Source organism: Crocuta crocuta, unplaced genomic scaffold (assembly GCF_008692635.1).
Source record: "Crocuta crocuta isolate KB4526 unplaced genomic scaffold, BGI_CrCroc_1.0 scaffold53, whole genome shotgun sequence".
Lineage (NCBI taxonomy): Eukaryota > Metazoa > Chordata > Mammalia > Carnivora > Hyaenidae > Crocuta > Crocuta crocuta.
In genome coordinates this window covers 1,966,133-1,978,777 of record NW_027529432.1, presented here as the reverse complement: position 1 = coordinate 1,978,777, position 12,645 = coordinate 1,966,133, and the positions used below count along the sequence as shown (strand labels likewise).

Below are 12,645 nucleotides of genomic sequence, written 5' to 3'. Positions count from 1 at the left end.
TGCTTCAGTTCCCAGCCCCATGACCCCTCAATGTGTGGCTCTGCCCCTCCTCTCCTCTCCCCTTCCCAGGCTCCTGGGTGTGGACAAGGTGCTGGGCTACGCGCTCAACGAGTGGCTGCAGGACATCCGCAAGAACCAGTTGCCTGGTCTGCTGGGGGGCGTGGGCCCCATGCACTCGGTTGTGCAGCTCTGTGAGTGGCTGGGTGTGGGGGCTCTGGAAACGCCTCTTACTGCCTCGGGTGTGGGTGGAGGAGGTCCTTGCTTGGAGCTGGTGCAGGCAGCGCAGGCCTGCGCCTCTCTGACAACCCCATCCCTGCAGTCCAAGGGTTCCGGGACTTGCTCTGGCTGCCCATCGAGCAGTACAGGAAGGACGGGCGCCTCATGCGGGGCCTGCAGCGGGGGGCTGCCTCCTTTGGCTCCTCTACAGCCTCCGCCGCCCTGGAACTCAGCAACCGGCTGGTGCAGGCCATCCAGGTGAGTGGGCGCCCGGCTCCAGGCCAAGTAGGGCAGGGAGAACCTGCTCCGGCACGCTGACCTGTCCCCAGATTTCTACTGGGGACCATCCTGGGGGTGTGGTCTCACCGTGAGACACAGTCATGGGTAAGAGAGACCCAGTGACCGGCCTGGGGCCCACACAACGCCCATGCTAGACGGTGAGTGCCCTCCAGGCTTTATAGCTCAGGGGGTGTCTGTTCGCAGCCACCTCTTGAACGGGTAGAAAGGGGGTGTGGCTCTGTTTACAGACAGAAAAACTGAGGCACAGACTGGCCCTCGCTCCTTCAGGCCCTGCATTTTGCTTGGCCCTGACAGATCCCAGGGAGGCCAGGGCATTGTCCGGTGAGCAGCTGTGGGTCAGTGCCATGAACTCTGGCCAAGGGGCTGGGACGGATGCGCCCCTGTGGGGGTGAGCGTGTGGATGCCCGGGGAGCTCTGGGCTTTCCGGGATCTGCAGGGCCAGGCCCCTGTGGGCAGGGGGCGAGATCTCTAGAGAGGAGGCTGGAAGGGCTAGCGGGTCCCAGAGAGATAGACCCCAAGGCCACCGCCAGGTGCAGAGGCTGGGTGAGAAGTGAGGAGGCAAGAGAAACAGAGGATTCAGCGTCAGAAGGTAGGGGGGAAGCCAGTGCTCTGCCAGGGCTGCCCCTTCAGCGGGCAGGGCCAGCAAGGTGCAGGGTAGGGGAGACAGTGCACTCAGTCTCAAAACAGCTGCCTGCGTGGCACCTCACAAACGGGGCAAGGGTACACAGCTGGGGTCCACACGAGAATGGCTTGGGGTCCAGAGGACACTGGGAGACTCCCCTCAGGAGGCACGGGCCCACCCCGAAGCCCCCTGACCTGAGTGGTGGGAGCATCGGCGCGGCACCGTGAAGCACAGCTCTGGGGGAAACAAGAGCGTGGTGGCCAAGGGGTCCAGCTTGGGCCTCTGGGACTGGACGTGCGAGCCCAGGCTGTGTGTCCTCAGCCGGTGCCCTCCGTGTTCCTCTAGGCCACGGCCGAGACGGTGTATGACATCCTGTCCCCTGCGGCGCCCATCCCCCGCTCCCTGCAGGACAAGCGCTCCGTGAGGAGGCTACGCAAGAGCCACCAGCCTGCCGACCTCCGGGAGGGTGTGGCCAAGGCCTATGACACAGTGCGAGAGGTGATGAGGCCCCGGCCCCCCTCCCAGTCCCACAGCCACCTCCCCTCCCCGGCCCCTGCACTGACCTCCGACTTCCACAGGGCATCCTGGACACAGCTCAGACCATCTGTGACGTGGCGTCCCGGGGCCACCAGCAGAAGGGGCTGACGGGCGCTGTGGGGGGCGTGATCCGGCAGCTGCCCCCGACTGTGGTGAAGCCCCTCATTCTAGCCACGGAAGCCACGTCCAGCCTGCTCGGGGGGATGCGAAACCAGATCCTTCCCGACGCTCACAAGGACCATGCTCTCAAGTGGCGTTCAGACGAAGGCCAGGACTGAGCACCAGGCGCCCGGGACCCAAGGGCACTGCTGCCCGCCTCGCACAGCCAGCCCCAGTGGCATCTGGGCCCCCGCGCCTCCCCAGATCTGCGGCCCACAGCCAGCGGGCCCTCAGGGGAAGGACCTGAAAGGACCCTGCGTGGCTGACCCTGCCAATCGCTGTGAGAACAAGGCCTCCCTGCCCGTGGCCTCGGCCCTGACTCTGCACTTTGCCTCTGGGGAGAAAGAACACTGCCTCCACTACTACCTGGGCCCACACTGCCACCTTGTCCCAGAACAGGAGGCATTTGGACCCTCAGACCCCAGCCCCACTCAGCCAAGTGTCTTTCTGTGTCTGGGGGGACGTGGGGGACAGACCCTGTGTGGTTCAGTGTATTTTTAAGCTCCTTGAGCGCGTGGGTCAGTGTCTGCATGAAGTGGAATAAACTGCCCACCGCCAGCCCCTTTGTCCCGCGCGCCTGTGCTGCCCGCGCCTCAGCCTTGACCTTGGCTCTCACTAAGATCCCCACCTCTATACACAGCACCTCTCATGTCACCACCAGGGGTCACCACACCTGCCCAGCAGGTTCAAACCAGCCCCCAGCTCCCTGCGCGCCCCAGCACCCCTTCCCCTGGCTGCCCTGCCTCAGCGCTGGGCTCCTGGCCACTCGGCCCCACTTCTGATGTGGCAGGAGCCTAGTGAAGTGGGGGGAGGGAGGCCTAGAGCCCACCTCCCCCAGACCGTGCTTCTCGGCTCTATCCCTTGCCAGAGCCCAGGACCCAGCCTTACCTGGGGCCAGGTGTTAGGGCCCAGCCGGGAGGACCCTGGACCCCGAAGGGTAGGGCTGTGGGGTGCCCCGGGGCTCAGACCCTGAGCGTGTGGCCTGAGGCTACGCCCTTGGTCTCTGAGCCCCAGGTGCCTCCCGGTAATCCCTGCCCAGGGTCCACGAGGGTCAGTCAAGGCCATACCTGGAAGGCTGGGCCCTCTGAAGGCCGCTCCTACCTCCCCTAGCAAAAGGCTGCCCAGGTGACTGGAGCCTCTGCCTTGGGGTCCCCGCTCTAGGACGCTAGACAGGGAAGGACGCTGGGGGGTAGCACCAGCCAGCAGGGGTCCTGACAGGTGTTTGTCCCCACCACCACGTGTGCGCACGCACACACACCACACACCTTGTTTTCCTCAGAACAAGAAGGGGCTAATCTGATCATGCCCCACCCCACCTTGCTCCCCCAGGCGGGTGGGCCTGTGGGGAAACTGAGGCTCAGGTTAAGAGGCACAGACTTAGGAGCCCTCACCTTGCTAGAGTCATCTAGTGACCTCTCTCGGGTGAGCAAAGGTTCCCCCCACCCCTTGCCCTATCCCCTCTGTGTCTTTGCTGTCCCTTTGTGTCTGGGCACCAAACGAACAGGGTAGAAGTTTTCTCCTGGTGGAGAAGGCTGGCTGCCCATAGTCACCTGGGGCGGTAAGCCAAACAGAGGGGGTGGGGAGTGGAGGAAGACAGGCTGTGGGTGGCTGGGGTCTGATGCCACCAGAAGGGACAGATGGGGGCCCAGCCTGATGCTTCCTAGAAATGCCCCCCCCCCCCCGGCCTGGGCACAGTCCAGGGTTTCATGCCCTTCGAACCACACTTGTGATCGGTATTGACAAGCAGCCGAGTAATCATTAACCACCGCCAGGGGCTGGGCCAACGGCTCAAAAGGCACCGGGCCCAGGGTGTCCCCACTTCCTCCTTGTGCCCCGAGGGCCAGCCAGGCACCCAGGTAAGAGCCTGTCCAGGTCCCTCTGCCCCAGGGCGCTCCTGAGCCCGCTACCTTTCTGCAGGATTCCCAACCCCTCTGAGGAAGAAAGGAAGGGGCCTAGGCAAGCTGCTGGGTGACCCAAGCAAGTCCTTTCCAGCCCCGGACCTCAATTTCCACCTGTGAGATGAGGGAACCGGATTCGCGACTGGGCCGCGGCATCGCTGCCTCCACCAAGCCTGGCACTTGGTCTCGCCTGGGCGTCTCTGGGACAGCCTTCTGGGCCTTGGTGACGGGAAGTTCACGTGCTGTGGTGTCTTCATTCACAGGCTGGTCTTCCCGGGCAAAGAACTCCTGCCCGGGGACCTCCCATCCCACCCTGACTGCCTCCCAAGAGGGGCAGAGGCCACTTCGGAGAGGTTGCCAGGCAGGACAGACCTCAAGGCCCTGCTCCGTGAACTTGGGCAGCCTCCTTTGCCTCCTTTGCCTCTCTGGGGATCTCCAGTGTCAGGAAAGGGAGGAACGGCCCAGATCCACTCTCAAGGCTTAGAGTCGCAGATCCCCCTTCTCCAAAATGTCCCCTAGGTGGTTAGGACTGGCCTTGGAACCAGTCACTGAAGCCTTTTGGGCCAGAGCCTGTCTGGATCTGGGGAGGTGGGAGGTTAGGTGCGAACACGCTTTGCAGGAGAAAAATCTGCTCCCCTGGGAGTCCTGGGCCAGCTCCTTCCAATCTCCCGTAGCAGGGTGGGACCCAAGGGTCAAAGGGAGAGGGACGGTGGCTTCCCACCAGTCAAGGCCAGCATTCAGGACAGGCCTCACAAGCCCTGATTTGCATGTGAGGAGGAACCAGCATGAGGTGAGGCCACATACTCAAGGTCACCCAGCTCCCAGACCCCTGCAGGCCCTCGGGCCACTGAGGCGCTAAGTGCTCTTCCAGATGGAGGTTGCTGACAGCCCTGTCCCCTGCATTCCGCCAGCAGGTTTGTGCATCCGCACTTCTTCAAGTGCCCTGTAACCCTTTCTTCCTGTCGCCTTCCCTTGTCCCTATCTGCTCGGTTCTTTTCCGGTTCTCTCCTGCTCTGCATCTGTTTCTCCTACTTTCTGTGGCCCCCCCCTTCACCCTCGCCCCCCTCAGTCTTGCCTCCAGCTGCTCATCTGGAGCCATCCTCAGGAATCTGGACAGTCAGAGATCCCTGGAGACCGACAGACGTCCAGCTCTCCCTCACTGTCCCTCTGCCCTGTGGCCATGGCAGGAAGGGTGGGCAAAGGGCAAAGGGTGGAAGCCACAGTGGCCCAACCTGGAACTGGGGCCCAGCCCTGGTTGGGAGAGAAAGGAGGAAACAAGGAACTTGAGGACAGAGGGTGGGGGTGTCAGGGGTTGGGCAAAGCCTGCTCCGGAGCTATAAATCAGAGCCACTCCTGGCTTTATGAGCAGAGCCGGGGCTGAGGCTGGACTTCGCCCAGAGAAGGAGGGCTGGCATCAGACTCCAGGTGTGGGCCCCCGGGTGATAAGGAGCCTCAATAAAAAGACCCAAGGACCTGGGGCCGTGAGGACCCAGGAGGCCCAGATGGGTGGGCACTGGCTCCCCCCCCCCCCCCCCCCCCGCAGACCTCTGCCCGAGGGGAGATCGCAGACAGGCGAGGTCCAGGCCTCCAGTTGGTTCCCACCCCTTGTAACAGCAACTCCATGTGGAAGTGCCCACTGGTTCCAATGGGGCTGCTGTTATTGGGGATGGGGACCGGGACCCACGGAGGAGGAAGACAGGTGGCCGCTGCCCAGCGCACCAGCAGGGACCTCCACGGCCACGCTCCCAGGCCCAGGCTGCCAAAGGGCCGCAGGCTGTCAGCAGGCTGCCGAGACCGAGTGCACAGGGCTCTGACCTATGAATTGACAGCCAGTGTTCTCATCTCCCCTCTGGCTGCCAATTCCATAGGTCACAGGTATGTTCGCCTCAATGTCAGCCGCCAGGACCTGCAGTGCAGGGAGGAGGAGGGATGGGGCCAGGGGTGTCCGGAGGGAAGGAAGACTTGCTACCCCAGGGCAACACTCAGGTCCAGCTCCTTCCTGTTTCGTTCCTACCTTTCCATGTACCCTCCCGTGAGCCTAAGGTCCCTGCCTATACTGACCCGTTTGTGGCATGCCTCAGTGCTTTGCCCATGCTGTTCCCTCTGCCTAGAACACTCTTCCCAGCTTTTTTTTTTTTTTTTTGCCAGGTTCACCCTTACTAACTGTTTCAAGCTCTGCCCAAGCATTTGCTGCCTACAGGAAGCCTCCTTGAAGCCCACTTGATCCCAAGTGCCCTCCTGGGCACCCCCAGCAACCTGTGCTTCCCCAGGACTGTACTTGCCCAGTGTTTCCATCCTCCCCACCCACTGTGAGCTCAGCCCCCCGCGCCCAGGGTGTGTGCTCAGTGAATGTCCAAACAGATCCTAACCCCTCGTCTTGCACCCCAAGGAAGCACCACCAATGTCCCCATGTGACCAGGAGGGACCAAGAGCTCTGGGTCCCAGTCTGTGTCAGAGCGTCCCCAGGACAAGGACCCCAAGCCGCCCCCTCTCCTCTGGCCTGCTCTCTCCTCTCTCCCTGCAGCACGCCCCGACCTGCCTGCCCAGCCGGGGTTGCAGTGGAGGCGGCGGCCTAGGGGCCAGGACCCGCTGGGGTGCTCGGCAACAGCCTCACTCCTGCTTGGCTTTCATGCGATGCCGTTCGGGAGACATTCTCATTTGAATTAAAAGCCTTCTGCTCCTCAAAGATAAACTTTTCAAAATTGGAAACAGAGACCTAAGAATAAAGTTCAAACTGCTTAATGATAGGAGCCGGTTCTTGAGGCCTTTCTGCGTGCTGGGTCACTGGCAGTGCAGTGGTCACCTGGAATCAACTCAATGGCCTTGCGACCTTGCGAAGCAACTGTCCTGTTCAGGAGCTGAAGACGCGGGCTCGCAGAGGGGGAGCATCCTGCTAACGTCATAGAGTAGTTGAACCTTCTGTCTCTCGGAAGATGGGCGAGGCAGCTAGCAAGCGTCCAGCCACCCTCTCTAGCCCCTAGGACCCTGACTCTTATCCCAGTGTGGCTCTGCTCATGCTGTCCCATCCGCTCCGGATCCGTGGGCCACCATCCTTACCGAGCTCAGAGATCCCTCCCACGACTGCAGGAGCTCGTCCCCTACCGCACCTTGGGCCCCGGGCCCTCCCCCAGCTCCCTCTTATCTTATCCCTTCAGGGCTGAGAGCTCCTTGCTCTTATCCTCCGGGCTCCTGACTCATGGAGGGCAAAGTCCATGATTCACTCAATCTGCCTTGCCCCTGACCCCACCCCATAGTAGGTGTTCAAGAAACACTGGCTGAAGGGCAAGATGCTGAACGCTGACCCTCTAGGGGTTCTCAGGCGCCAGGCCCAGAGTGCTGGCTTAGGGTGGAAGGTGGTGGCCGGCAGTCGCCACCCCTGCCTTGGGTGTCCACCTCCGCCCATCTGCCTTCACAGAGCCTCTGGCCGCTCCACGAGATCATATCCCAACGCCTGAGCAAGGCAAACCCAGCTGCCTCTGCCTGGATCCTTTCTCTTCACTGACCTACGGCCGTTTCCCCGATATGCCCTGGGCCTGTACACTCCTTGCCTAGCCTGGATCCTGCCGCTACTTTCCCTTGAGACCTCCAGGACACCTGCTGCTCGTCCTTTCCCCCACTCAGTGGCTCCCATGACGTTCTGTGACCTCTCTTAGAGTCCCCATCACACTCATCACCCATGCCTGGCTATTCCCCGCCCAACTGGTGAACCCCTGGCGGCGGCAGCCACTGACTTTTGTGTCCCATAGCCTGGGAGAGCGGCGCAGAGTAGCTGCTTAATAAATGCAAGCTGAAGTACTGACCACATGCATGAATGAAGAGGCCTGGGGGGAAGCAGGCAGCAGTTGTGGGAGCCAATGCTGGCGGGTGCAAGGCCCTCAGTAAATTCCAGCTATCGTCTCCATCACCATTGCCGTCGCCACTCGTTTGTGAAACAGCATGAGGCATCCTGAGAGTGTGTGCAAATTCACTGTTCCAACAGTAAAGAAAGTCCTACGGGGAAGAAATGGTTAGAGTGGGCGGCTCTGATTGGGAAAGTCTCCCCGAAAGAGGTGAGTTCAGCTTTTGCGGAGGTGAACCCTAGGAGTAGGTCATGAGCACTGGAGGAAGAGGGAATTACAGGGAAAAAGGTGCAGAAAGGAGGCGCTGGAGGGGCTGGGGGCAGGGGGTGGTGTAGAGGAACCCTGCTCTTCTGCAAGCCTCAGTCCCTAAAGCCACCACCAGGGGGTGCACTGAGCCGCGTCCCTCCCAAGCTGGGTGGGGCTGACGCTCCCCACCTCCGGGACTCCTCCCCAGCCCTTCCACAGCAGCATCCCCCCAGGGCCCCTCCAGCTCCTCACAGATGTCAGCGTCCTTAACACAGTGCTGGGTCCCAGACACTCAGTGTGCACCTGGCACAAAGCGGGGTTCCTTAGGGAGACTTTTTTATTGTTTATTGTGAGAGAGAACACAAGTGGAGAAGGGGCAGAGAGAAAGGGGTAGAGAGAGAGAGAATCGCAAGTAGGCTCCTCGCTGTCCGCACAGAGTCCGACCAGGGGCTCCATCTCACCAAATGTGAGATCATGACCTGAGCTGAAATCAAGAGTCGTACACTTAACCGAATCTGAGCCACCCGGGTGCCCTCTGATGGGACTTTTACAGCTGCTTTTTGTGTATAAAACATACATGTACAGTGTATATTTGTATAATTATTAAGTAAGTCCCTGTGTGTAAGTACCACTCAAGAAAGAAAATCTGTGCCGCCGAGCACCCCTTAGGCGTCCTTCGGGTGACCCCTTCCCAGGTAAGCACAGTGCTGACCTTTATGATAATCACTTCTGGTTCACCCCCCATTGTATGCAGCGTAAAACAATATGTGTTCACCTGAGTTTGTTGTTGTCGTGTGTTTACTATGCAAGTGGCCCCTGCTGCTGGGTCCGGCTGGGTCCGTGTGGTTTGTTTTCATTCACTGCTGAGCGGCGTTCTACTGTACGAATAGAAAAGTTGGTTTATCCTTCTTACTGTAAATGGACTTTGGTGCCGCTGGGTCATGCACGGGGCAGCAAACATCACACTGGACCGGGCTGTGCAGTGCCTGAAGGACAAGCACCTGGTTACAGGCCTTTTTGTGGTTTGTTTTCGACAATTATGAAACCTTCAGAAAAGGTGCAAGAAAGTATAATGAACGCCCATACACCCTTTTCTCGGATTCACCAATAGTTAACATTTTGCCACATTTGCTCGCTCTTTCTCTCTCGCACGCATGAATTTCTTTGGAACCATGTGAGAGTAGGTTACGTATGTTATGACCCTTCACCCTTAAATATTTCAACACGTATCTCCCCCCATAAATGACATCTCTTTACACAACTACACTTATGGTTACCAAATTTAGGCCTGGCAACAATGATGCAATACTGTGATCGAATGTGCCATCCACTTCCAGATGTCACCAGTTGTCCCAATAAACGGGGATCACAGCTCACCTGTGGTCGCCTGGTCAGTCCCTTCAGCCTTCTTTAGTCTGGAATTGTCCTCAGGCTTGCTTTGTCTTTCAAGACCTTGACATTCTTGAAGAGTACAGGCCAATTGTTTTGTAGTGTGCCCCTTGGTTTTTCCCCGCCCATTAGCCCCCAATTAACAAAATCCTATATATGTGCATTATATCAAGTTTGGGCAATATAGGAAAGTAAACAAAAATTGCCCCAGCTCTGATGATGCAAGGGTAGCCCTGTAGACATTTCCTGACAATGAAGTTAGCTGACTTCGTTGTTCTGCGTACTCTGTACATTAACTCATTTAACACTAGGAGGCAGGTGCTTTCCTTAGTCCCATTTTACAGCTGCTTCCAGAGATCTTGAGTCTTGTTAAAGATCACATAGTCGGTAGGACTTGAACATGACCTTTCACTTGGCCCTTATGCTACACTGCCTCTCCACAGTTGTTGAGTGTGAGTGTGTGTGTGTGTCTCAACCTTTTATTGACATTTAAAATTTTTTTCTTAATGTTTAGTTTTGAGAGAGAGAGACCCACACACAGAGAGTGTGAGAGGGGGAGGGGCAGAGAGAGAAGTCAGGCTCTAAGCTCTGAGCTGTCAGCACAGAGCCTGACGTGGGGCTCGAACTCACAAACTGCGAGTCAGATACTTAACCAGCTGAGCCACTCAGGTGCCCCTTAACCTTTTATTGGCATTTGGAGCTGGATAATCTCTGTTGGGGGCCATCCTATGCACTGCAGATGGTAAGCAGCATCCCTGACCTCTGCCTGCTATATGCTAGCATCACACCCACCAAGTTGTGGCCACCAGCACTATCTCCAGACACTGCCAGGTGCTTCGTGGGGAGCAAAATTACCTCCAGTTGAGAATCTCGAATCGCGCGTGTGTGTGTGTGTGTGTGTGTGTGTTGACCCAGGCCATACTGTGTACAATCTTAAAATCGGATTTTTCAATTATTTTAAAATGTTTATTTACTTTTGAAAGAGACATATATGAGCAGGGCTGGGGGGGGCGGGTGGAGAGGCAGGGAGAAGGAGACACAGAGTCTGAAGCAGGCTTCAAGCTGTCAGCACAGAGCCCAACATGGGGCTGGAACCCACAGACCATGAGCTCATGGCCGGAGCTGAAGTCAGGCACTTAACTGACTGAGCCACCCAGACGCCCCTGCTTTTTCAGTTATTGACTCCATGATCACTTTTGTTCCCTTCCATTTTCTTCTGTCAGGTGAATGGCTGCCAGGTGTTGCCAATCAAATAAACTGTCAATTGACCAAAAGACACATCCAGTGCTGCAGTTGTCTCCTATGGCCACTGCATCCAATTACCGCTAACTTAGTGGCTTAAAACAACCATTTAATAGCTCATGTTTCTGGAGGACAGAAATCCAGAGTTTTGAATGCTGAAATCCAGGGTTGGCTGGGCTGAGTTCTCAGCTGGAGGCTCAGGCGTGGAGGAAGTCTCCTTCATGTTTATTCTTGTTGTCCATCGGCAGGGATTGGGATTCCCCGCTGGTTGTCAGCTCTTGGCTCCTAGGGGCCACCATATTCCTTCCACGTGGCTCCCCTCCATCTTTAAGCCAACAATGGCACATTGAATCCTTGTGCTTTGAATTTCTGATGTCCTTCCTCTGTCACCAGTTAGAGAAAAGTCTGCTTTTCAAGAACTCATGTGACTAGGTCCGGCCACTGGGAGAATCTCCTCTCTAGAGTCATCTTGGAACCAAGGGGATGGAGGCCAGGTTAGATGAGCAGAAAACGGAGGCTTGACGCCAGCTCTGGGAAAGGTCCTGCTGCACCCGTGCCCTGGGGGAAGTCCTGCAGCACGTACTTCTGGGAGCAAGCATGGAGCTTGGACAGACACGGGCCCTCTCGTGTCCCCACCCCCCAGTCCCTTTCCAGATGACCTATCCCCATTGCCTCTACTCAGGGCAGGAGGAAGAAAACACAGGTCGGAAGAATGTTCCAGCTGGGCCAAAAGGGAAGTGAGAGGCTGACTGTTGGCAGAGCAGGTTGGCTGGGGCAGCTGCATGGACCACTCAGCGCAGCGGGACCTGCACAGAGACCGATGTGCGGGAAGGAGGAGGGAGGCGTAGGTCAGCAGAGGGGACTGGAGGGTGGCCTCGGGCACCGTGTCTGACCACCACTGAGGTGTGAGTGTGAGGGGCGGGGCCAGAGGCCAGAGGAGCTGGGCTTGTTGTGCCCTGGTGGCCAAGGGTGACACATTGAGACCGAGACTCCAAATCCCTTGTCTCTGACTTTGCCACTGAGCCCTGGCCGCCTCTTAATTGGCCAATGGCCTCCTTGCATCCTCCACGTCCCCTGCTGACCTCAGCATCTTCCTGCCGTTTCTCCTCCTAGGCCCACCATTTCCATCAGTATAGAGTAAGGAGACCCCAAAACCCTGCCAAGGGACCCCTGATAGTATCACTGTAGGAGGCAGGATTCCCATGGAGTCCCCAGACCCGATGTGTCCACAGCAAAGGCCTGGAGGGCAGCATGGAGGTGGTGCCTGAGTCGTCCGGGGAGTTTAAGGTAAACCCTGCACCCTGCACTCAGTTAGCTCCTGCCTTGGCAGCCCCTGCAAGATGGGGCGCTTAGAAGCCCAGCAGTGGGTGGAGCTGCTACCAAAAGGCTCTGAGGCTTCTGCGGCTCCAAAGCGCTATGTGGTTGTGTACACAAAGCATCTTCGTAAATATGAGTGCTGGGTCCCCAGGCTGCAGAGCTTAAGGGTACAGTTCACATGGCCTGCAGCTGGGAAAGAGGTTCCTGAAACCCTCTTCCTCTGCGCTGCCCCCGAGCCCAACCTTGCAACTTCAAGATCAGAGCGTGCCAAGGGCAATGTTAAGGTTCCAAAGGCCCAGCTTCTTATTCAGCCTGAGTGACTTCAAACAAGGCACTCAGCAGCCCTGGGCCTTGCTTGGGCTTTTCTCGCTGAGATTTGAAAGCAGATATCCTGACACTCTGTCGTCTCCAAGTTGGGCCAATCACGGCCATCGGATACACTTCCAGGTCCAGCAACTCTCCCCAGGACCCCAGCCCCACGGTCACAGGCACTGCTGTGCTCTTGAGGAGAGTCTCCATGGCGTGCAGAAGATGCCTTGTGGCCCAAGCCGGAGCCCCCAGCCTGCAGGGGAACCGACTACCGACTACCGACTTCCTCATCGCTTGACCTTGTTTTGACAAAACTTATCTATTGGCCAAATCTATTCCTCCAGGCTGCAGGGAAAGCTGTGTCTACACAGACGCATGTGGTTTGGGTTTTTCCCAGCCTCATTCAGACCCTTCTCTAGACCAGGCCATTGTGGGACGAAGCAGCTGGCTTTGAGGGAAAGCAGGTAACCCCCTTCTGCTGAGAGCAGTCTCTGCGGCTGTAGGTGTTTGCTTCCACATTTGAAAGAAGGAAACACTGGCGGGGGAGGGGGGGAGCGGGGCAGGGGGGGGG

The 12,645-nt window shown here is 58.1% G+C and overlaps 1 protein-coding gene across 2 annotated transcripts in view; it reads left to right on the top strand.

Annotated features, from left to right (window-relative positions):
• ATG2A (autophagy related 2A) overlaps positions 1 to 2,392 on the top strand; it is a 19,416-nt gene extending 17,024 nt beyond the window's left edge. For both annotated transcript variants that reach the window (XM_077759749.1, XM_077759748.1), the window contains exons 38-41: positions 70 to 191; positions 320 to 474; positions 1,484 to 1,636; positions 1,717 to 2,392. In XM_077759749.1, coding sequence (XP_077615875.1) covers positions 70 to 191; positions 320 to 474; positions 1,484 to 1,636; positions 1,717 to 1,953 — 667 coding nt within the window. In that variant the 3' untranslated portion in view covers positions 1,954 to 2,392. The remainder of the gene's footprint in view (positions 1 to 69; positions 192 to 319; positions 475 to 1,483; positions 1,637 to 1,716) is intronic.
• The last annotated feature ends 10,253 nt before the right edge of the window (positions 2,393 to 12,645 follow it).